Consider the following 24121-nt stretch of genomic DNA (forward strand, 5'->3'; position numbering starts at 1 on the left):
GAGACATGTAGTAATCAAATTGGCAAAAATTAAAGACAAAGAAAAATTATTGAAAGCAGCAAGGGAAAAACAACAAATAACATACAAGGGAACTCCCATAAGGTTAACAGCTGATTTCTCAGCAGAAACTCTACAAGCCAGAAGGGAGTAGCATGACATACTTAAAGTGATGAAAGGGAAGAACCTACAACCAAGATTACTCTATCCAGCAAGGATCTCATTCAGATTCGATGCAGAAATCAGAAGCTTTACAGATAAGGAAAAGCGAAGAGAATTCAGCACCACCAAACCAGCTCTACAACAAATGCTAAAGGAACTTCTCTAAGTGGGAAACACAAGAGAAGAAAAGGACCTACAAAAACAAACCCAAAACAATTAAGAAAATGGTAATAGGAACATACATATTAATAACTACCTTAAATGTGAATGGATTAAATGCTCCAACCAAAAGACACAGGCTTTCTGAATGGATACAAAAACAAGACCCATATATATGCTGTCTACAAGAGGTCCACTTCAGACCTAGGGAAACATACAGACTGAAAGTGAGGGGATAGAAAAAGATATTCCATGCAAATGGAAATCAAAAGAAAGCTGGAGTAGCAATCCTTATATCAGATAAAATAGACTTTAAAATAAAGAATGTCACAAGAGACAAGGAAGGAGACACTACATAATGATCAAGGGATCAATCCAAGAAGAAGATATAACAATTATAAATATATATGCACCTAACATAGGAGCACGTCAATACATAAGGCAACTGCTAACAGCTATAAAAGAGGAAATCGACAGTAACACAATAATAGTGGGGGATTTTAACACCTCACTTACACCAACGGACAGATCATCCAAACAGAAAATTAATAAGGAAACACAAGCTTTAAATGACACGATAGACCAGATAGATTTAATTGATATTTATAGGACATTCCATCCAAAAACAGCAGATTACACTTTCTTCTCAAGCACGCACGAAACATTCTCCAGGATAGATCACATCTTGGGTCACAAATCAAGCCTCGGTAAACTTAAGAAAACTGAAATCATATCAAGCATCTTTTCTGACCACAACGCTATGAGATTAGAAATCAATTACAGGGAAAAAAACATAAAAAACACAAACACATGGAGGCTAAACAATACGTTACTGAATAACCAATAGATCACTGAAGAAATCAAAAAACACCTAGAGACAGATGATAATGAAGACACGACAATCCAAAACCTATGGGATGCAGCAAAAGCAGTTCTAAGAGGGAAGTTTATATTAATACAAGCCTACCTCAAGAAACAAGAAAAATCTCAAATAAGCAACCTAACCTTACACCTAAATGAACTAGAGAAAGAAACAAAACCCGAAGTTAGCAGAAGGAAAGAAATCATAAAGATCAGAGCAGAAATAAATGAAATAGAAACAAAGAAAACAATAGCAAAGATCAATAAAACTAAAAGCTGGTTCTTTGAGAAGATAAACAAAACTGATAAACCATTAGCCAGACTCATCAAGAAAAAGAGGGAGAGGACTCAAATCAATAAAATTAGAAATGAAAAAGGAGAAGTTACAACAGACACCACAGAAATACAAAGCATCCTAAGAGACTACTACAAGCAACTCTATGCCAATAAAATGGACAACCTGGAAGAAATGGACAAATTCTTAAAAAGTATAACCTTCCAAGACTGAACCAGGAAGAAATAGAAAATATGAACAGACCAATCACAAGTAATGAAATTGAAACTGTGATTAAAAATCTTCCAACAAACAAAAGTCCAGGACCAGATGGCTTCACAGGTGAATTCTATCAAACATTTAGAGAAGAGCTAACACCCATCCTTCTCAAACTCTTCCAAAAATCTGTGGAGGAAGGAACACTCCCAAACACATTCTATGAGGCCACCATCACCCTGATAACAAAACCAGACAAAGGTACTACAGAAAAAGAAAATTACAGACCAATATCACTGATGAATATAGATGCAAAAATCCTCAACAAAATACTAGCAAACAGAATCCAACAACACACTAAAAAGATCATACATCATGACCAAGTGGGATTTATCCCAGAGATGCAAGGATTCTTCAATATACACAAATCAATCCATGTGATACACCATATTAACAAATTGAAGAATAAAAACCATATGATCATCTCAATAGATGCAGAAAAAGCTTTTGACAAAATTCAACACCCATTTATGATAAAAACTCTCCAGAAAGTGGGCATAGAGAGAACCTACTTCAACATAATAAAGGCCATACATGACAAACCCACAGAGAACATCATTCTCAATTGTGAAAAACTGAAAGCCTTTCCTCTAAGATCAGGAACAAGACTAGGATGTCCTCTCTCACCACTATTATTCAACATAGTTTTGGAAGTCCTAGCCACGGCAATCAGAGAAGAAAAAGAAAAAAAAGGAATACAAATTGGAAAAGAAGTAAAACTGTCACTGTTTGCAGATGACATGATACTATACATAGAAAATCCTAAAGATGCCACCAGAAAACTACTAGAGCTAATCAATGAATTTGGTAAAGTTGCAGGATACAAAATTAATGCACAAAAATCTCTTGCATTCCTATACACTAATGATGAAAAATCTGAAAGAGAAATTAAGGAAACACTCCCATTTACCACTGCAACAAAAAGAATAAAATACCTAGGAATAAACCTACCTAGGGAGACAAAAGACCTCTATGCAGAAAACTGTAAGACATTGATGAAAGAAATTAAAGATGATACCAACAGATGGAGAGATATACCATGTTCTTGGATTAGAAGAATCGATATTGTGAAAATGACTATATTACCCAAAGCAATCTACAGATTCAATGCAATCCCTATCAAATTACCAATGGCATTTTTTTACAGAACTAGAACAAAAAATCTTAAAATTTGTATGGAGACACAAAAGACCCCGAATAGCCAAAGCAGTCTTGAGGGAAAAAAACAGAGCTGGAGGAATCAGACTCCCTGACTTCAGACTATAGTACAAAGCTACAGTAATCAAGACAATATGGCACTAGCACAAAAACAGAAATATAGATCAATGGAAAAGGATAGAAAGCCCAGAGATTAACCCACGCACCTGTGGTCAACTAATCTAAGACAAAGGAGGCAAGGATATACAATGCAGAAAAGACAGTCTCTTCAATAAGTGGTGCTGGGAAAACTGGACAGCTACATGTACAAGAATGAAATTAGAACACTTCCTAACGCCATACAGAAAAATAAACTCAAAATGGATTAGAGATCTAAATGTAAGACTGGACACTATTAAACTCTTAGAGGAAAACATAGGAAGAACACTCATTGACATTAATCACAGCAAGATCTTTTTTGATCCACCTCCTAGATTAATGGAAATAAAAACAAAAATAAACAAATGGACCTAATGAAACTTAAAAGCTTTTGCAAAGCAAAGGAAACTACAAACAAGACGAAAAGACAACCCTCAGAATGGGAGAAAATATTTGCAAACGAATCAACGAACAAAGGATTAATCTCCAAAATATATAAACAGCTCATGCAGCTCAACATTAAAAAAGCAAACAACCCAATCAAAAAATGGGCGGAAGACCTAAATAGACATTTCTCCAAAGAAGACATACAGATGGCTAAGAAGCACATGAAAAGCTTCTCAACATCACTAATTATTAGAGAAATGCAAATCAAAACTACAATGAGGTATCACCTCACACCAGTTAGAATGGGCATCATCAGAAAATCTACAAATGACAAATGCTGGAGAGGGTGTGGAGAAAAGGGAACCTCTTGCACTGTTGGTGGGAATGTAAGTTGACACAGCCACTATGGAGAACAGTATGGAGGTTCTTTAAAAAACTAAAAATAGAATTACCATATGATCCAGCAATCCCACTACTGGGCATATACCCAGAGAAAACCATAATTCAAAAAGACACATGCATCCCAATGTTCATTGCAGCACTATTTACAATAGCCAGGTCATGGAAGCAACCTAAATGCCCATGGACAGACGAGTGGATAAAGAAGATGTGGTACATATATACAATGGAATATTACTCAGCCATAAAAAGGAACGAAACTGGGTCATTTGTAGAGACATGGATTAATCTAGAGACTGTCATACAGAGTGAAGTAAGTCAGAAAGAGAAAAACAAATATCGCATATTAACACATATATGTGGAACCTAGAAAAATGGTACAGATGAACCAGTTTGCAGGGCAGAAATTGAAACACAGATGTAGAGAACAAACGTATGGACACCAAGGGGGGAAAGCGGCGGAGTGGGAGGGGTGGTGTGATGAATTGGAAGATTGGGATTGACATGTATACACTTATGTGTATAAAATGGATGACTAATAAGAACCTGCTATATAAAAAAATAAATGAAATTCAAAAAAAAAGTTAATATGTAGTTCCTCCTGGTCTAATTATAACCTTAAATGTTTATAGTTAAGCCTTTAATCCACCTGTAAAGTACTGAGGTGCAAAGATGAGGTGAAGATCCAGGTCTATTTTCTCCTCTACAGTTAACCAATTGTCTAGGTGAGTTTTTCAATCTGTTTAGTATTCATCTGTAGGAGTGATTCTATCACCTGCATCTAGATCTAAACATTACATCTTTCTGCAGAAAGAAAATTAATAACAAAAATAGGGAAAACTAGAAAAGTAGAGCAAAAATCAAAATTCTATGCTGAAAATAACATGGGAGAAAAACATCCAGCTTATATTACCAAAAAAAGGAAAAAGTATGGCTCAAAAACACCAGTAAGAAATGTCTGGGGTAAAAGTGTACCCATGCTTGCAACTTGAAATGTATCAAAAAATAAGATGAAATGGTGGCTATATGGGTAGATATATGATAAACGGAGCAAAATATTAATTGCAGGATCTAGATGATGGGTATATGGGTATTCACTATATAATGCTTTTCAATTTGTATTTCTGTTTGAAAATGTCCATGATAAAGTGTTGGGGAAAAGGGAAGTAGGTCTTCTAAATCACATTTTTGGGCTGTGTTAGTCACACACCATTAATAAATGAACATGCATTATGACCCTAACAGAGAAATAAAATCACACAGAAAATAGGAAGGGACACATAGCTACAACTGTATTGTTAGTAAAGAAAAAATGACCAAGAATAAGAATAATGCTGCTTCACTAATAAACCTACTCACATAACAAACATGTCATGACATATAATGTCACAGGATTAAAAAAAAATTCATGACCAATTACAGAACATACCTGTTGAGAAAGAAAAAATTCTGCTTGTTTTTGGGACAGAGGCCCACTGCAAGATACCTCCTCTTCTCTGGAAAAAAAAAATAATAATAATAATAATGAATTACACAACAGTGAAAATGATAATGCTTTACAAAGTCAAATAGATTCTTCATCAGAAAAGTTTAAAAACTTTTAAAATTAATTCCCTCTTCTCAGGAATAGAAAAGACATGCTTAAAAAGTGATGTTGAATGACCTGCCGAAGTTCACATGATATAATTATGGACAGATGTAGACTTCGACTGTACATAGCCTCCAGCATGATCTTTCTAAAATGCAAGTCTATTGTCCCTGATTTAAAGTGCTCCTGTGGTATCTCATCACCTTCCAGAATAAAGTCTGCACTGCTTAGCAGGGCAGGTGCAATGCTTCCTGAGTGCTCCTACCTCTCTCCTCTGCCTTCTCTTTCTTACCCACACCCCAGCCCTGATGAACTCCTTACAATCTCCTATCATGCCAAGATGCCCCCCTGCTTCCTCAACCTGCAGGGCCCATTTTCCATCCACTGTTGCACTGTTGTACCATCCATCATTCAAGAATACCTCAAGTGTCATATCCTCCAAGAATCTCTCCTGACATCTCTCATTTGAGCTCCCACTGTCTCCCAGAGATAGGGATCACTGCATCTAGCACTGCCACACTGGCTGTTCTTACTTATATTTGTATATGAACACCCAGTCCCCCAGGCACACAATGGGCACTCAGAGTTTGAGAAATGAATGAATAAAAAGTCTCTAACTCCTCGCTACACATATAAGATGGTGCTGTATTCCAGAACAAGAAAAAGAGGTGTTATCTAAGAAATAACCATTTGCCTGGAAGTTTAGATCACACAGAACCAACAAATAAGAAATATACTGATATAAATCTAGACTTGAGAAATCTATACATGGACAAACAGTCTTACTTTTGAGAGCAAAGTATGAATAATACCCTTTTGCCACATGACTCTGAATAAATGGCTTCTCTATACAGGATTACAATAAGTAGAAAAATCAATATTTACTCATCAATAATATTTTTATAAGCACTCTGTGTCTAATACAGCAGTTCTCAAACTGTTTCATGCAAACAATATGTAAACAGGTATTCCAAAAGAAAACGAAATGCTGCTGAGGTGAAATCACTTGGGGAAAGCTGTACACCCTCTCTTCCCTGGGAGATTCATGATACACATTAGAGAAATCCAACAGAGAGACACTTTATTCACTTTTGTTTAATGTACCATTTACCAAGCTCATCTGAATGAAGAATCCTTTCCTCACATCTCTCAAGAAGCACTGGTGTTCCACAGAAAACACTTTGGGAAGAGCTGCTCTGATATTCTCTTGGTTACGTTTCTGATACAAAGCAGCAAGCATATCAGATTCTACAGGTATCGGAGCTGCCAAGGACCAGCCCTGACCAGCATAACAAAGATCAGCGAAACAACAGTGACCTGGAGGGAAATGGAAAGAAAATTCACAGGCCAAGTTCTCAAGTGGAAAACAGCTAAATGTCTGGGCAATAAGAAGCCCTTTTCTCTTAACATACCCTTCAAAGAAAGTAAGCCCAAGGCTTGAAATAAATATGACTGTACACAAAAAGGCTAGAGACAGACAAGGATCTGATAGAAATGGGACACACCACTCCCGGTCCCACCCTCCTCTAAGGTCCATGATGCTCACTGTGACCAAATGCTTTATTTACTTAAACCCTTCCCCCAAAAAAGACTTGAGGTAGCTTATAACACAGGACACAAGAACAATAAGGTTAATAAAACAGAAAGAGAAAACCAGAATCACATAAAACGAAATTGCTGCAAATTAAGGCAAACACATTTGCTATAAATGAAGATCAAGTTTGGCTCTGGCTTCCATGGTGGCAACAGTGGCCGACGTGAACAAGCTTGGAAACAGCAAGTAAAAATACCATGCCCCAAACCATCCTTTTACTGACTCCTTCTTTGCCTCCTCAGGACCTCAAACACATGCCAGAGAAAGTAACTCTTAAAAAGCCACAAAGGGGGACTTCCCTGGTGGTCCAGTGGCTAAGATTCCATGCTCCCAACGCAGGGGGCCCAGGTTCGATCCCTGGTCAGGGAGCTAAACCCCGCATGCCGCAACTAAAAGCCTCGCATGCCGCAACTAAAGGTCCTGCACGTGGCAACAAAGATCCCGAGGGCCACAACTAAGACCCAACACAGCCAAATAAATAAATTAAAAAAAAAAAAAAAGCCACAAATGTATTCAACTTTGGAAGGGGGTTACTCCTTTAGGAAAAGGACTCAAGTATACCTTGTTTATGAATCCCATTACCAGTTGAAACAGAACTTTAAACTTACAAGTGCTATACATCAAAGGCATTTAACCTGGGTCCACGGATGGGCTTTAGGAGCCCATGAACCTTGTAAAACTGCAAAATATGCATTTTTAATGTGGGGATAGTACATGGCATTCATCAGATTCTCAAAAGGACTCTGGAAACTCCTCTAAAGGGCTCAAATCACCCACTATAACTGAAATTTTTAAATATATAACATAGGATTAAACAATCAACAAACTGGGGTGTTTATGTACTTGCAGTGCATAAAACACAAGTCTAGGTCCCCCAAGAAAATGTCTTAATGGGCTTACAGTCTTGGTGAGGGTTAAGACCAGCGCATGTGAAAAGATGGCAATAAACAATAAATACCAAGAATTAATATGATCTCTGCACTTAGAAGAGGGAGAAATCACTCCAGCTGAAGTGGTGAGGACCCTGAAAGTTGGCAAGGAGTGAAGAAATGACAAGGAAGGAAGAAGGCATTCCAGGAAAGGAAACCAAAAGATGCAGAATGGGAAAATGCCTGGCCTGTCAGAGGGATACAAGCACACCTGGCTGGCTGGGGTAAAGGATCCAAGTTGAGGAACAGAAATTAAAGGTCAGAAAGGTCAACTGTAGAAGGCCTCAAATACCAGGCTGGGAGACTTTGTGAACCTCTGGAGACTTCTGAGCAGGGTGATGACAAGACAAAAGCAGGGGAGGGGAAGGACTGAGATTAGGAACAGTTACTAACACCGAGGAGGCCATGAGGACCTGAACCCTTCTGAGGTGTGTGACTGGAGAGGTGATCCAACCCCTCCTCCCGACTTGTGTGCTCAGGCCACACTGTCCTCCGTCTGTCCCTCCAATATGTCAGCTTGTCCCGTCTTGGGCTGTGAGTCTGCATGTGCTCTGGCAACTCTTCTCAGGGCTGGCTCCTTCGTCACCTAGCTCCCAGTCTTAAAGGGCCCTTCCCTGACAGCACCCCACAGTTATTCTGTATCCCTGTGTCCCAGTCATTCCTTTCCTGCACTGACACTCTCTGAAATTACATTAGTTGTTAATTTCGTTACCTCTCGATTACCTGACCCTCCCACATAACTCCATGAGGACGGGGACTTTCTCCTCTGCGCTGACAGCATAGCAGCTAGCATGGTGCTTGGCGCACCAGAACCACTGAATAAGTATGTGCTGAATAAATTAATGAATTTGGGAGATTTATATTAAATCACTGGCAAGTGAAGAAATGCCAGAGAACTTCTACTTTTGTTAGGTCTTTTTAGAAGCACAGAGAAGATGTAGCTCCAGCAGCTTGCAGACTAGTAGCCTCCACTGCAAACTCACAAGGTGTAACCCTGTAAGCCCCCCTCTCTTATTGCAGGAAACAAATGCTGCCTGTAGCAACAACGAGTAAATGAAAAGCTGAAGCTAAATGTCAGTCTGTACTTTCTTCTGTAATTGGATGTTTAAAAAACACCTGATAAACATTCATTCACTGAATATTCCCTCCCTTCTAAATTAACAGGTGGGTCCCCCTTTTTCAAACAGTAGTTATTTCATTGTAGGATGGGAGATTTGCAAGCTAGTCAATGTTACTCTGGGCTTTCTAATTTTAATACAAATTTCTAGGGCAAGAAAAATAATTTCCCTGAAGAAAGCAAGACCTAAAAACATTCCAATAACTAAGAAAGGAAGGGAGGGAGGGAGGGAGGGCAGAAAGAAAGGAAGAAAGGAAGGAAGAAAATGAAAGGGCTAAAGTGAGAAGCCTCTCATAATGCAATAAAACACTAGAAAAGAACACAAAAAGAAAAAAATGAAATTTTCCTTTTTAAAAGAATCAAGAAATGTATGTAAATATACATTATGAAATTTTAAAAATCCTATAACAAGTCAAAATCATCTCTTTTTGGACAAAGAATTATAATACTTAAGTAGAATAATATTTAAATAATACATTTCTTCTATTTCAGTGATGAAATTCAGTTTACTAGATGCACACTATTTTCTGAAACCATACACCTTAACAGTATACACACTATTATTACACACAAATGAATTCTTAGATTAGAATAAAAACAAAACGATGCAGTTAGACCTAATTAAATCAGATTAATTTAGGAGAAAGTCAAACCTAAATAAGAAAAGTTTGAATTTTAACATTTCTGAAGAACTGACATTCTGCTACTTTAAGCATATAAAGCAGCTAGGACAAAGATTACATTGTTTCCTGGAGCCCTTCCTCAGGGGAATTAAACAAAAGAGAAATTAGAGAAGAAGAATAGTGAATATTTGTCAAATGTTTAAAGGCACAGTTGTAAACACTTCATATAGATTTATCATTTAATTCTCAAAATAACCTTCTGAGGAGGTGACATGAGCCCCATATTGCAGATGAGAAAACTGAGGTACAGAGAGGGTGACTTGCCCAAGGTCTTAAGGGAATAAGTGGAGGAGCCAGAATTCAAATCCAGGGGTCTGACTCCAGGGCCAGACTCAACCCTACAAGGTTCTGCCTTTCCACTAGATGAGAAGCCTCTTTGAGCAACTCTGAGTTTTTGGAAGTACTTACTGGTACTACAGTCTTCTTGCTCCCAGAGTATGCTGAACAAATCACATAACTGTACAAAGGTCACTCATAGGAACTGCAGGGAAATATTCTCTGGCTACACACACAGACCTCCCCCAGCCCCCAAGGGGGTTAGCCAGCCTACATAGGGCAGGTGGGGCTTACTTCTCTCAGAGCTCTGAACACATTGTTACTTGTAGTGATCTGTTTGGGTGCCAGTCTTCCTCACCAGACTGTGGGCTCCCTGAGATCAGGAAATACAAAACACACACACACACACACACACACACACACACACATACACACTTTATATGCTTTTCCCTCCAAATATAAGTAGTCTATTTGGGAGGTGATCCCAGGTAACAGCTGGGGAGAGGGGACGTGAGACAGTGAAGGGAAGTCAATACAAAGTGTTTTATGGGGCCAGTTACCAGTGTGGGCGATGAATGATGTGTTCTGATTCTCTGCATTCATTCATCCAACACATATTCACAGACATTACAAGCCAAGCACTGAGGAACATGAGGTGAAATATGACAGAGAAGGGTCTTAGCTCTTGAAGGGGTGCAAAGACAAATACAAATGAGTCTAAGTAAATAAATGCAAAAAGTTACTTAGTGAGGAGAGCTATGGAAGAAATAAAGAAGTTGGAAGTATTTAGGATGAAGGTTACTTCAGACATGTGGTCAGGAAAGGCCTGTGTGAGGACACGGGAGCTGAGATCTGAACAGTGAAAGGGAGTGAACGGTGAAAGAGAGTGAGCGAGGTAAGAAGCCAGGGAGAGCCTGCGAGGCACCCTGAGGCAGACCTCGGCTTGGTATTGAAGAAACTGAAAGCAAGCCAGAGCAGACAGACTCTGACAGTGAATGGAAAGTAAGGAGAAAGAGGTAGGGAAGATGACAGGGGCCAGATCATGCAAGTAATGAGGCCACAGTAGCTCAGATTTCTGTCTAAATTCCATGTATAGTCAAGGAGGGTTTGGGGCATAAGAACACGTGGTGTGATTTACATCATAATGGTTCCCTTGGATGCTACAGGAAAAACTGATAGTAAGGAAACAAGAGTGGAGGCAAGGAAAGCAGTCGGGAGGCTAGAGCAGTCATCCAGGAAAGAGATTCGGTGCTTAGACCACAGGGGAAGCAGTGGCAATGGACAGAAGTGAACTAATTCCAAACATATTGAGGAGGAAGGATTGGCTGCATCTGCGGAAGGACTGGCTGCAGGGGTGAAGGAGGGGGAGGACACAGGGACATGCCTAGGCTTTGAGCTTAAACAACTAGGTGAGCAGTGGCACTACATCCCCAGGCTTAAACTTTAGCAGGCATTCAATAAATTTTCACTGAATTAATCAACTGTTAATTCACTGTGATATAATGAACACTACCACTCAGGGTCCCAGCAGAAAACAAATGGCATATTCAAATGGCGTAATTTGAGAAAAGTTTAATAAAGGGCCAGTTACAAAAATAGGGGCAGGGGATGGATAAGCCATAGCGGGTAATAAAGTTCCCAGGGCTGGTAATAGTGGGGCACCTTCTGCACCGGGCCTGGGAAACCTCCCCAGTTACTAGACCCCCGAGGTATGCAGAGCAGGCCACCTGACAGAGGCTGTGACCCTACTGCCAGCCCACCGTGACCCCGAAGGAAGGGAGCCAGTGAATCAACACCTTGACCTCACTCTCCTTGACCCTCTGGATTTCCCACCAGTGCCTCTCAATCAGAAGTTAGAAGGCAAGGAGATTACTGATGCAGCCCGTAAGGGTGAATTTCCTGGATCTGGAGGGACAAAAAGATGACAGCCAGCACATGAACTCTGGATGAATGAGTTCATCCAGAACGAGGATGAATGAGGATTTACTGCTGGATGAATGAGGATTTGCTGCTCCCGTAATGATGCTATTTCACAGGAAAGGGATTCCCGCCAGAAAAAACCAACTTACCTTATAGATACATCAAGTTCTTCTTTTTCCATTTTTCTTTCGCTCTCCTCTCTGCTGGCCGGTTCCATATCAGCATCCTCCACTGTCTTTTTCTCACCATTCTGGAAGTACTGCTGAAGGGCAGTGTACAGTTTAAACACTTGACTGAAAGAAAGCTTACTGTAGGCCAAGATCATGTGACGCAGAAATAAACCTATGAAACAAGACAGAGAGGAGGTGAAGGCATTAACTTGAAATCCAGGCTACAAAAAGTTGATGACTATTTGTTGCAGTTCTTCCTCCAAAATAATGAAAAAAAAAAAAAGACACTTGCAGTTGCTGTTCCCCTCCGCATAGAACCTTCTTTTACCACCTTTTACGAAGCTGACTTTCTCTTTATATTCAAGCCTCAGTCCTCCCACCCGCACTCCACTCTTTATCCAGCCAATGTGTCCTTCCGTGACTGTTACAACATCTGAAGTGATCCTATTTGTTTACTTTCTACTGTCTGCCTGCTCCTCTGCCCACAACCACAAGAAAGCAATCTCCATAAGAGGAAGTTTCCAGTCTCTCTTAAAGTCCAGAGCCTGGCACATGGAAGATCAATAAATAACTGAGGGTAAGTAACATAAAAACTACCAGGAAAAAAATGCCAGATGGATGGAGTATGACTATACCGCTAACAGCAAAGCGTCAAGAAACTTCATATATACCCGCCTTATAAACTATATCAGTAATCTACTCTTACTTACCTCTCTTCATAAAAGTTTAGTTGGTGACCCTGACTCAGTCATACAATGTGGACAAGTGAGCAGAGGACTGTGAGAAAGAGCTGAGGAACCCTAAAAGGCTCCACTACCAGGCTAATACTCTGACGACAGTAGACAAAACAGAAGATGCTTTTCCACAAGACAATTATTTAAACACAGGTCAAAATGGCAAGGCGATGAATACAAACTATAACATGCCCAACATCCCCACTGTGTGTGCTCAGATACAGCAGATTAATGACAGATGTGATTTAAAGAGCAGTTCACTTCAGTGAAAATATTCTCTGCTCTCCTTAGAAGAACTTCATACCTACTACACTCGTTTTGTGAACCTCTGGTTCAGTTCCAGAAAAAGAATCTGAAAGGTCATCAAAAAATTGTTCCATATCCTTCAATTCGCCTTCAGCCATCAGTTTGATTCTGAACAAGAAAAATGAGGTGTGCATTTTAGGAAGGCCCTTTGAACATCTTCCCACATTTCATATTCCACAATCACCTAAAATAAATCTATTTTAAAAACAATTCAGAGATTCATATAAAATGGTGGCACACAAAACAAATTTGATAATCCAAAATGTCACTCCCATATTCTGAAAAGCATCATTGCTGATGTTTTCTTGATTATAAAACTTCTCAAAGTTACATATCAGCCAGTAAAAATGAAATTCTCTGCAACAGCTAAAAGGAGCAATGTAGATCTGTACAGAATAATAAATTTTTAAGCAGTATGTTTAATGCTATCCATTTTTCAAAAAAAATAAATACATGTACTTAAGAAAACAACCTAGAATAATAAAGGTTTTTTTTTAAGGAATTAATCACCATGTGCCCTCTTCTAATTTTTATCTACTTTGACATCTTTTCATATATACAGAAGAAAATGAAGCTTACCTGATCTGTACTGAATTTGCCAGCTGAGGACAAGATTCTTCAATTAACTTGTAAAGTTTAGACAGCGTAATATCTGGGCCCTGGGTAAAGGAGAGATAGAAAGGTTACAGAAAAATTTTAAAAAGCTGGAGATTGATAAACATCTGCAACATGAATTCATTTATCAACCTCTCTGCTTTACAATCATTCCAAATATGAAATCTCAAATCAGGAAGAGAAAAAAACCTATCTGCATAAAACGCTAAAGTAATACTTCATATTTGCATAGCATTCTCTTTTAGTTGGAGGAATGACTGAAATGCAAAAAAGCATAGAATCTGTAGTCTGAGGTTCCTTCCTTCTCAGTGTTGCAATCATGGCAAAGTTGTAGCCTCCCTGAGCCCTAGTTTCCTTCATCAGTGAGATGGAGATAATAATAACCTCCCTTGTTTGTGGCAAAGATTAAGTAAAATAATTCAAATTGTTTCGTAACCTGGAGAACATTATACAAACACAGGGGTCCTATTTTCCATAAACATAATCTCATTTGATCCTCCCCAAAACACTGTAAGGTAGGCAGTCATACTATGTGTCCAAGTCCATAAAAGGTACCACTAGAGACAGAGAGTATGCAACCTCAGCTATCAAGAAGGTTACAACCTAGCTGAGGTTTAAAACTAAACACTGAATATTTGGGGAACAGTAAGTTCAGTAGGTCAATTTTAGATGTGGATAACACAGCAATCCCACTTCTGGGGCAAGTATGTTCCATGTGCATTGTTTGAAATGAAGAAAAACTAAAAAGAACCTATAAGTTCGTGAATAAAGAGTTCATTTTTAATTTACAAATTTTAATATTAATTAAAAGCATGAGTTAAATTATGTTTCTTTTCTTACTGTGGAAAACAATGCAGTCGTTAAAAAGAATGAAGTAGATCTACTCAAATATGCTGACAAGAAAAGATCTCCAAGACTTGTTAAGTGAAAGGAATAAGCTGTAGAACAGAAGTAGCATTCATGTAAAAATAAAAAAAGGGAGAAATTGAATTAAAAGGATATATGTATATATACTTATAATCATATACAGATACACACAGCAAAAAGTCTAGAAAGATCCATTCTGAACTGTTGCTCAATAAATAGTTGAATGGGGCTTCCCTGGTGGAGCAGTGGTTAAGAATCCGCCTGCCAAGGCGGGAGACACGGGTTCGAGCCCTGGTCCGGGAAGATACCACATGCCACAGAGCAACTAAGCCCGTGTGCCACAACTACTGAGCCCGCACGCCATAACTACTGAAGCCCGTGCTCCTAGAGCCCATGCTCCGCAACAAGAGAATCCACCGCAATGAGAAGCCCGCGCACTGCAACAAAGAGTAGCCCCTGCTCGCCACAACCAGAGAAAGCCCACGGGCAGCAATGAAGACCCAATGCAGCCAAAAATAAATTAATAAATAAATTTTATAAATAAATAAATAGTTGAATGAAGGAACATTAACTGTGATAATCTCTGAGAAGGAACAGGATTAGAGGGCCTGCAGAAGAACCATAACCTTTCACTCCATCAATTTTAGCATCATTTAAAGTTTTTACAATGAATCTTCATGTATTAGTTGAGTAGTTAAAAATTAGCTAATTTTTAAAGCCAAACAATAAGCAAATAAGTAAAGGCTGGAATTTTGCTAGACGAATTCTATATACACATTGATTAAAACTACACAGTAGTGGGAGTTCCCTGGTGGCCTAGTGGTTAGGATTCCGGGTGTTCACTGCTGTGGCCGGCTTCAATCCCTGGTCAGGGAGCTGAGATCCTGCAAGCCATGCAGTGCAGCTCCGCCTCCCACCCCCCGCCGCCAAAACAAAACAAAACAAAATAAACTACATGATAGTTAGCCAGGCAAAAAAACAGAAGGAGAATCCAAGACACAAAAAACAGCAAGAACAAAGGCAGAAAAACACATGAGCTAAGACACCAGAATTATTGTTTTGTTTCTTTTCTCTATCAAATTTTTTAGTATTATGACTTTTATTTGAATAATGGGGAAATGCACTTATAATAGTAATGTAGATAGGACTGGGAGCTGCAAGTTATGGGGAACCCACTACTTTTATTTAACTAACTGGGCAAGCCACTTAACCTGTGTCCTCAGTACCCCTTCTCCCCCTGCCCCATAAAAGGTGATGGATTAAAAAAAGCCCTTTATAAACTATACAGTACTAGGCTTTGGGGATACAAGGGTGAACAAAAATAGGACAAAGTAACGCCCTCATGTAGGTTACAGTCTAGTAGGGGAGAGAGACAGCACTCATATAATCACACAAATAAATGGAAAAGCCACAACTGATATAAGGGAAAGTGCATGCCCTATCCCTATGAGATTAAAATGAAAATAGCTAAAATTGACTGAACATTTACCATGTGCCGTACACTGTAAAGTGTTCCCATGGATCTTCTAACTTAATACGGCCATCACATGACAGTTTCTATTATTGCTTTCATTTTACAGAGAGAAAGCAAAGACCCAAATAAGTTATGGAACTTGCCCAAGTCGCACAGTGGGTAAGTGGTGGAGCTACAACCTCAGTCTGCAAAATTAAATAAAACATGTAACGTGCTTAGTACACAGTAAGTGTTCAATCAATGTTGGCTGTTACTTTTATGTCATTGTTACCACTTATTACCGTCTTCTGGGGTACAGAGCCTGTAGCTGTGTCTCCAACGATCAGGCCTACATGTAAACTCATTCTACAGAAGACGGAGGATCTGAGAAAATAACTCTTCTCCCAGTCACTCAGCTAATAAATGCTGGAGCCAGATATAAACCTGCTCCCCAAAAATGAATGTAAAGTGACTGGTCCCTCGTTAAGTACTCACTAAGTGTTAGCTGGTGGTATTAACTATATTTTTCGCGATACTACACGGCAGAGAGAGTGTCCGATGAACCCCCGTGCCCCCAACCAAGGAGCTGTCCGGCACAGAGCAGGTGCTTAGTAAGGGTTTGCTGAATGAGCAGGAGCCCCTCACCTGCAGCAGCGGCAGGAGCAGCTGGTTGAGCCTCCGCCGCTCCATGAGGCTAACGGCGCCCTCGCCAGTGCGGCCCATCTCGTTCAGCAGCACCAGGACCGCGATTTTATACGGCGTCACCCAGTCCTTGATACCGAATACGTTGGCGTGCACCACCCCATTGGTCATCATGGGGTTGAAGTAGAGGCTCTCGTGGACGCTGGCCATGGCGCCCCAGGACTACGTCCAGGAGCCTTGGTGCGCACCGCGGCCAGGTTCCCGCTCCGAGCACGCCACCAACCGCCCTAGGCCTCCGCCCGCCGGCGCCGTATCCCAGGAAACTGGCATCCTCCCGACGGCACGCCGTCGGCCAATCAGAGAAACCAGACCAGAGCACGAGGGAGCGCTACAGCCAATCAAAATGCCTAGAAGTACTGTGGCGGGTGGGGCAAAGGCGGTGCACCTAAAGACTGAGTCCCTACAGAAACTATTGCGGAAGGAGAGCAGGTTCCCGCTCCACGTGGACTGGCACCGAGTGAAAGTGAGTCGAAGCTTTCGGGCAAGGTCTGAACAGCCAAGGGGGCTGCCCAGTTTGTTCATTTAATTTGAAAATAATTAAAATTAAATTCAAAAATGATTGCGTTTAAAAGCAAAGAAGTTAGGGAATTCTTTGGTGGTCCCATGGTTAGGACTCTGCGCTTCCACTGCAGAGGCTCGGGTTCCATTCCTGGTCGGGGAACTAAGATCCCGCATGCCACGTGACACGGCCGTAAGTAAATAAATAAATAAATGTAATGGCAAGTCTGCCACTGAGAACAGCAACAAAAAAAGCAACGAAGTTAAACTTGCACCTTTAAAATTTGTATTTTATTCATTATGCTAATTTTTAAATTCAAAGTTTGGAAGTTTCATTTAGCTCTTTTTTTAATGCGCCCTGACAAAACTTATATGTGCCAGAGGAAATAGGTAGGAGGATAACACAAAAATAACAGTGGTTATCAATTATCTTATTCACCAGATATTTTGTTATCATCTAGTACGTGCTAGGTACTTAACTAGACGCTGGTAAAATAGTGATGAAAGAGACACTAGTTCAGACATAGACAAGCCATAAACAGGGACAACCATAGTAAGACTCCACACCCACTAGGATATCTGTAATAAAAAAGATGGACAATAACAAATGCTGGGGGCTTCCCTGGTGGCGCAGTGGTTGAGAGTCCGCCTGCCGATGCAGGGGACGCGGCTTCGTGCCCGGGTCCTGGAAGATCCCACATGCCTCAGAGCGGCTGGGCCCGTGAGCCATGGCCGCTGAGCCTGCGCGTCCGGAACCTGTGCTCCGAAACGGAAGAGGCCACAACAGTGAGAGGCCCGCGTACCGGGAAAAAAAAAAAAAAAATTTTTGGAAAGGAGGTGGAGACATTGAAACACGCATTCATTACGGATGGGAATGGAAAAGTTTGACGGTGCCTCAAAAAGCTAAACTTAGATTTGCCATACGACACAGCAGTTCCACTCCTATGTACATACCCAAGAGAATACAAATATATATCCACGCAAAATCTGTACACAAATGTTCACAGTAGCAGCATTCACAATAGTCAAAAGATGAATGCAACCCAAATGTACATCAGCTGATGAACGGATGAACAAAATGTGGTATATCCATATAATGGAATATTTTTCCTCCATAAAAAGGAATAAAGCACTGATACATGTTATAACATGTATGAACCTGGAAAACATTTTACTAAGTGAAAGAAGGCAATGCAAAAGACCACACATTGTATGATTCCATTTATATGAAATGTCCAGAATAGGTAGATCCACAGAGATGAAAGCAGAGTAGTGGTTTCAGGGGGTAGGGGGTGGGGGAGAAAGTGCAGTACTGCTTAATGGGTATGGGGCCTCTTTTTAGGTGATGAAATTGTTTTGGAAGTTAGATAGAGGTGATAGTTGCACAACATTGTGAATGTGCTAAATGCCACTGAATTGTACATTTTATTTTATTTATTTGTTTGTTTCTGGCTGTGCCGTGTGGCTTGTGAGATCTTAATTCCCCGACCAGGGATTGAACCCAGGTCCCGGCAGTGAAAACGCTGAGTCCTGACCACTGGACTGCCAGGGAATTCCTGAATTGGACATTTTAAAATGATGAATTTTGTTATTTGTATTTTACCTCAATTAAAAAAATTAATTGAGTTGATTTATCTCATTTTGCAATCATTATGACTGCATATCTATGTATTTATACGTGTAGAGTGTTATTGCAAATGAACCCAGCTGGGTTAAGGAACACATGGAAAAATCTGTCTCTTTAGTTCCTTCTTGCACGTACAAGATAGAGCCATACGGTCAATTTCCACTTTTTAATTGGTTTATCAGGTACATATTAATACTTACCCTTGTTATCCTGATCAGGATATATAGAACATAAGTAGTTTTTCAGTAGAAAAACTGTAATAAAAACATAATAGTTTAACAGCTTTAAAAATCACTATCCTGAGAATTCCCTGGTAGTCCAGTGGTTAGGACTCAGCGCTTCCACTGCAGGAGGCACAGGTTTGATCCCTGGTCTGGGAACTAAGATCCCGCATGCTGCACTGTGTGGCCAAAAAAAAAGTGTCAAAATAACTTAAAAAAAAATCACTCTCCTACCTTCAAATTAAACTGATATTGAACATTAATATGACACTGAATCTATTTTAAAATGTTTACATAACCATATATTTTTCAGATTATAAAGTAATTCATGCTTATTGTAGAAAACTTGGAAAATATAGGAAAGGAAAAAGCAAAATTACCTATCATATCACAACTGAGTGGTAATTTTGATGTCACCTCAGTATATTTTCCTTATCTTTGGTCATTGCTGAATCTCCATACATACAGCAGCATCTGGCATATAATAGCCATACGATAAATATTTGTTAAATATACTAATGATTGGATCTTTGTTGAAAGTTAAACCAAGCAAATTTTACCATGAAATTAATTAAAGTATGTGTATAATTTTGTTGGCTTGATATCTTTTAATTTTCAAGTTTGCAATACTGAGGAAAGTACTACAGACAGATCCAAATCACAGAGCAGAGGTGGATACTCTAGGTCAAGAAACAGTCTCTTTAAAACCATCCAATAAGAATTCACTTCATTCACTGAAACATTTTATTACTTGAATATACTCAGCCACATCTCACATAGGAAGGCGATCTCCTTTGCTGATTTGAAAGCTACATTAACTTTTACTAGCCTCTGGTACATGGTTTGGATTGTCAAGACTTATTCTTCCCCAAAGCTGAGCTCATCAAAAGTAATGGAGAAGTCTTTTGATGGTGGATAAATTTTCCAGTGCCTTAGGGGAGAATGCTAATGAAAGACTGGTGGAAAAGATTCAACAGTCTAGATGCCAATAAGAATATTCCTGATTCATGGTAAGAGGTCAAAATATAAACATGAATAGGAGTACAGAAGAAGTTTATTCCAACCCTCACAGGTGACTTTGAGAGGTTCAAGACTTTAGTAAAGGACGTCACTGCAGATGTGGTAGAAATAGCAAGAAAACTAGAAATAGAGGTGGAGACTAAAGATGCGATTGAGTTACTGCAGTCTCATGATAAAACTTGAACGGCTGAGGAGTTTCTTCTCATAGTTTCTTTTTTTTTTTAGGTGAGGCCACGTCACCTGGGCCTGAGATTTGGTTTATTTATTTTTTTAAGATTTATTTATTATTTTTTTTTAGAATTTTATTTATTTTTTTATACAGCAGGTTCTTATTAGTCACCCATTTTATACATATTAGTATATATATCAATCCCAATCTCCCAATTCATCACACCACCACCGTCCCCCCGCAGCTTTCCCCCCTTGGTGTCCATACGTTTGTTCTCTACATCTGTGTCTCAGTTTCTGCCCTGCAAACAGTTCATCTGTACCATTTTTCTAGGTTTCACATATATACATTAATATACGATATTTGTTTTTCTCTTTCTGACTTCACTCTGTATGACAGTCTCTAGATCTCTCCACGTCTCTACAAATGACCCAATTTCGTTCCTTTTTATGGCTGAGTAATATTCCATTGTATATATGTACCACATCTTCTTTATCCACTCATCTGTCCATGGGCATTTAGGTTGCTTCCATGACCTGGCTATTGTAAATAGTGCTGCAGTGAACATTGGGGTGCATGTGTCTTTTTGAATTATGGTTTTCTCTGGGTATATGCCCAGTAGTGGGATTGCTGGATCATATGGTAGTTCTATTTTTAGTTTTTTAAGGAACCTCCATACTGTTCTCCATAGTGGCTGTTACCAATTTACATTCCCACCAGCAGTGCAAGAGGGTTCCTTTTTCTCCACACCCTCTCCAGCATTTGTCGTTTGTAGATTTTCTGATGATGCCCATTCTAACTGGTGTGAGGTGATACCTCATTGTAGTTTTGATTTGCATTTATCTAATAATGAGTGATGTTGAGCAGCTTTTCATGTGCTTCTTGGCCATCTGTATGTCTTTGGAGAAATGTCTATTTAGGTCTTCTGCCCATTTTTTGATTGGGTTGTTTGTTTTTTTAATATTGAGCTACGTGAGCTGTTTATATATTTTGGAGATTAATCCTTTGTCCATTAATTCATTTGCAAATATTTTCTCCCATTCTGAGGGTTGTCTTTTCGTCTTGTTTGTAGTTTCCTTTGCTTTGCAAAAGCTTTTAAGTTTCATTAGGTCCCATTTGTTTATTTTTGTTTTTATTTCCATTACTCTAGAAGGTGGATCAAAAAAGATCTTGCTGTGATTTATATCAAAGAGTGTTCTTCCTATGTTTTCCTCTAAGAGTTTAATAGTGTCCAGTCTTACATTTAGGTCTCTAATCCATTTTGGGTTAATTTTTGTGTATGGTGTTAGGGAGTGTTCTAATTTCATTCTTTTACCTGTAGCTGTCCAGTTTTCCCAGCACCATTTATTGAAGAGACTGTCTTTTCTCCATTGTATATTCTTGCCTCCTTTGTCATAGATTAGTTGACCATAGGTGCGTGGGTTTACCTCTGGGCTTTCTATCCTTTTCCATTGGTCTATATTTCTGTTTTTGTGCCGGTACCATATTGTCTTGATTACTGTAGCTTTGTAGTACAGTCTGAATTCAGGGAGTCTGATTCCTCCAGTTCCACTTTTTTCCCTCAAGACTGCTTTGGCTATTCGGGATCTTTTGTGTCTCCATACTATTTATTTATTTAATTTATTTTTGGCTGTGTTGAGTCTTAGTTGCGGCACACGGGATCTTCGTTGAGGCACACGGGATCTTTCATTGTGGCACACCAGCTTCTCACTAGTTGTGGCATGCAGGTTTTCTCTTCTCTAGTTGTGGCATGTGTGTTCCAGGGTGCGTGGGCTCTGTGGTTTTTGGCATGCGGGCTCTAGTTGAGGCACGCTTGCTCAGTAGTTGTGGCACGCAGGCTTAGTTGCCCCGCAGTATGTGGGACCTTAGTTCCCTGACCAAGTATCCAACCCACATCCCCTGCATTGCAAGGCGGATTCTTTACCACTGGACCACTAGGGAAGTCCCTCATAGTTTCTTGAGATGCAGTCTACTCCTGATGAAGATGATGTGAAGATTGTTGAAATGATGACAAAGGATTTAGAATATTACATAAACTTAGTTAATAAAGCAGTGACAGGGTTTGAGAGGACTGACTCCAATTTTGAAAGAAGTTCTACTGTGGGTAAAATGCTATCAAACAGCACTGCATGCTACAGAGAAGTCGTCCGTGAAAGGAAAAGTCAACCAACGGGGCAAACATCACTGTTGTCTTATTTTAAGAGATTACCACAGCCCCCTAACCACCCTGATCAGTCAGCAGCCACTAGCAAAAAATTACAGCTCACTGAAGCATAAGATGATGGTTAGCATTTTTTAGCAGTAAGGTATTTTAAAATTAAGGTATGTGCATTTTTTAGACATAAGGCTAACGCACACCTGATAGACTACAGTATAGTGTTAATATAAGGTTGTTTTGTTTTGTTTTTGGCTGAGCTGAGCAGCTTGCAGGATCTCAGTTTCCTGACCAGGGATTGAACCCAGGCCACAGCAGTGAAATCGCCGAATCCTAACCACTAGACCGCCAGGGAATTCCCTAACATACGTTTTACGTGCACTGGGAAACCAAAAAAATCCACATGACTGGGACTTCCCTGGTGGTCCAGCAGTTAAGATTCTGAGCTCCCAGTGCAGGGGGACCGGGTTCAATCCCTGCTCAGGGAACTAGATCCGCATGCTGCAACTAAATATCCCTCGCTCCACAACTAAAGATCCCTCACGCCGCAACGAAGATCCTGCATGCCGAAACTAAAGACCCGGCGCAGCCAAATAAATAAGTATTTTTTTTAAAAACTCACGTGACTCAGTTTTATTGTGATGGTCTGGAATGGAATCTGCAATATCTCCAAGGTATGCCTGTATTACGGAGGAGTTAGTGATGATCAAAAAGAATGTTAAATTACTCCCCAAACTTAAGCCTTGGTGTTAGAGAGCCCTTTCATCAGCTGTGATATAAAAGTTAGGAACGGTGCCCGTTTGAAGGATAAGGTGGTGAATTTCTTTGGTTTTACCTGAAGTGTCATTTGGTCTCAGTGTCTGCAGGAGAAGCCACGAGGACAGCTGTATAAACAAGCCTGGAGACACCAGATGGGTCAGGTTGTATGAGGATCTCCCCCAGAAACCTAGACATACTGTAATAGAAAACTTGCCTGGGGACTTCCCTGGTGGTCCAGTGGTTAAGGCTCTGCGCTCCCAACACAGAGGGCCGAGATTCGATCCCTGGTCAGGGAACTAGATCCCGCACGCTGAAACTAAAGATCCCAGTGCCACAACCAAGACCCAATGCAGCCAAATAAATAAATAAATATTAAAAAAAAAGAAAGAAAACTTGCCTGACCACCCCAGCTGAAATGATTTCTTGGAGCAAGTCTTCGACACTCATTTGGCACAAGTGTGTTCATTTATTTATTCATTCCAAAATATTTTATGAACACCTTTTGTTCAGTCTCACTCAGAGTGAGTGAGTGAGTGAGTGAACCATATCTGAGGAATGGGCAGGGAGTAGAGAGGATGTGCAGATGAGGAGGGAGTGGAGACTCACACGAAACCGAGGGACTTATCCCCAAAGATTTTGGGATACCTTCAAAACTATACACTTGATTCCTGATATCTCTTGCACAAATGATAAGTATTCTGCTTCATGCTACACACACACACACACACACACACACACAATCTCAGTATAATATTAAAACAGGAAAAATACATTTGGCAAACAGGTGCCAAGTGCAAGTCTTGGAGAGATGATTGAATATTTCATTTTTTCCCCTGTTGATAGTGAACCCATTTTGAAATGTAAATTTCAACTACTCTCTTAACTCCTCTACAGCCACTCTAGAGTA

The 24121-nt window shown here is 39.9% G+C and overlaps 1 protein-coding gene across 2 annotated transcripts in view; it reads right to left on the reverse strand.

The window, feature by feature from the left end:
* Positions 1-17001, reverse strand: part of ANAPC5 (anaphase promoting complex subunit 5) — a 38370-nt gene extending 21369 nt beyond the window's left edge. Inside the window, exons 1-5 of one of the 2 annotated variants that reach the window (XM_079943508.1) lie at positions 16709-17001; positions 13708-13787; positions 13127-13236; positions 12068-12260; positions 5241-5307 (exon numbers count right to left, since the gene is read on the reverse strand). In XM_079943508.1, the coding sequence (XP_079799634.1) occupies positions 5241-5307; positions 12068-12260; positions 13127-13236; positions 13708-13787; positions 16709-16915 (657 nt within the window). In that variant the 5' untranslated portion in view covers positions 16916-17001. Of the gene's footprint in view, positions 1-5240; positions 5308-12067; positions 12261-13126; positions 13237-13707; positions 13788-16708 lie in introns of those variants that run through there. The other variant, XM_079943509.1, reaches the window with a different exon arrangement.
* Between the last annotated feature and the right edge of the window lie 7120 nt (positions 17002-24121).

Source organism: Stenella coeruleoalba (genome assembly GCF_951394435.1).
Source record: "Stenella coeruleoalba genome assembly, chromosome: 14".
NCBI classification, from domain to species: domain Eukaryota; kingdom Metazoa; phylum Chordata; class Mammalia; order Artiodactyla; family Delphinidae; genus Stenella; species Stenella coeruleoalba.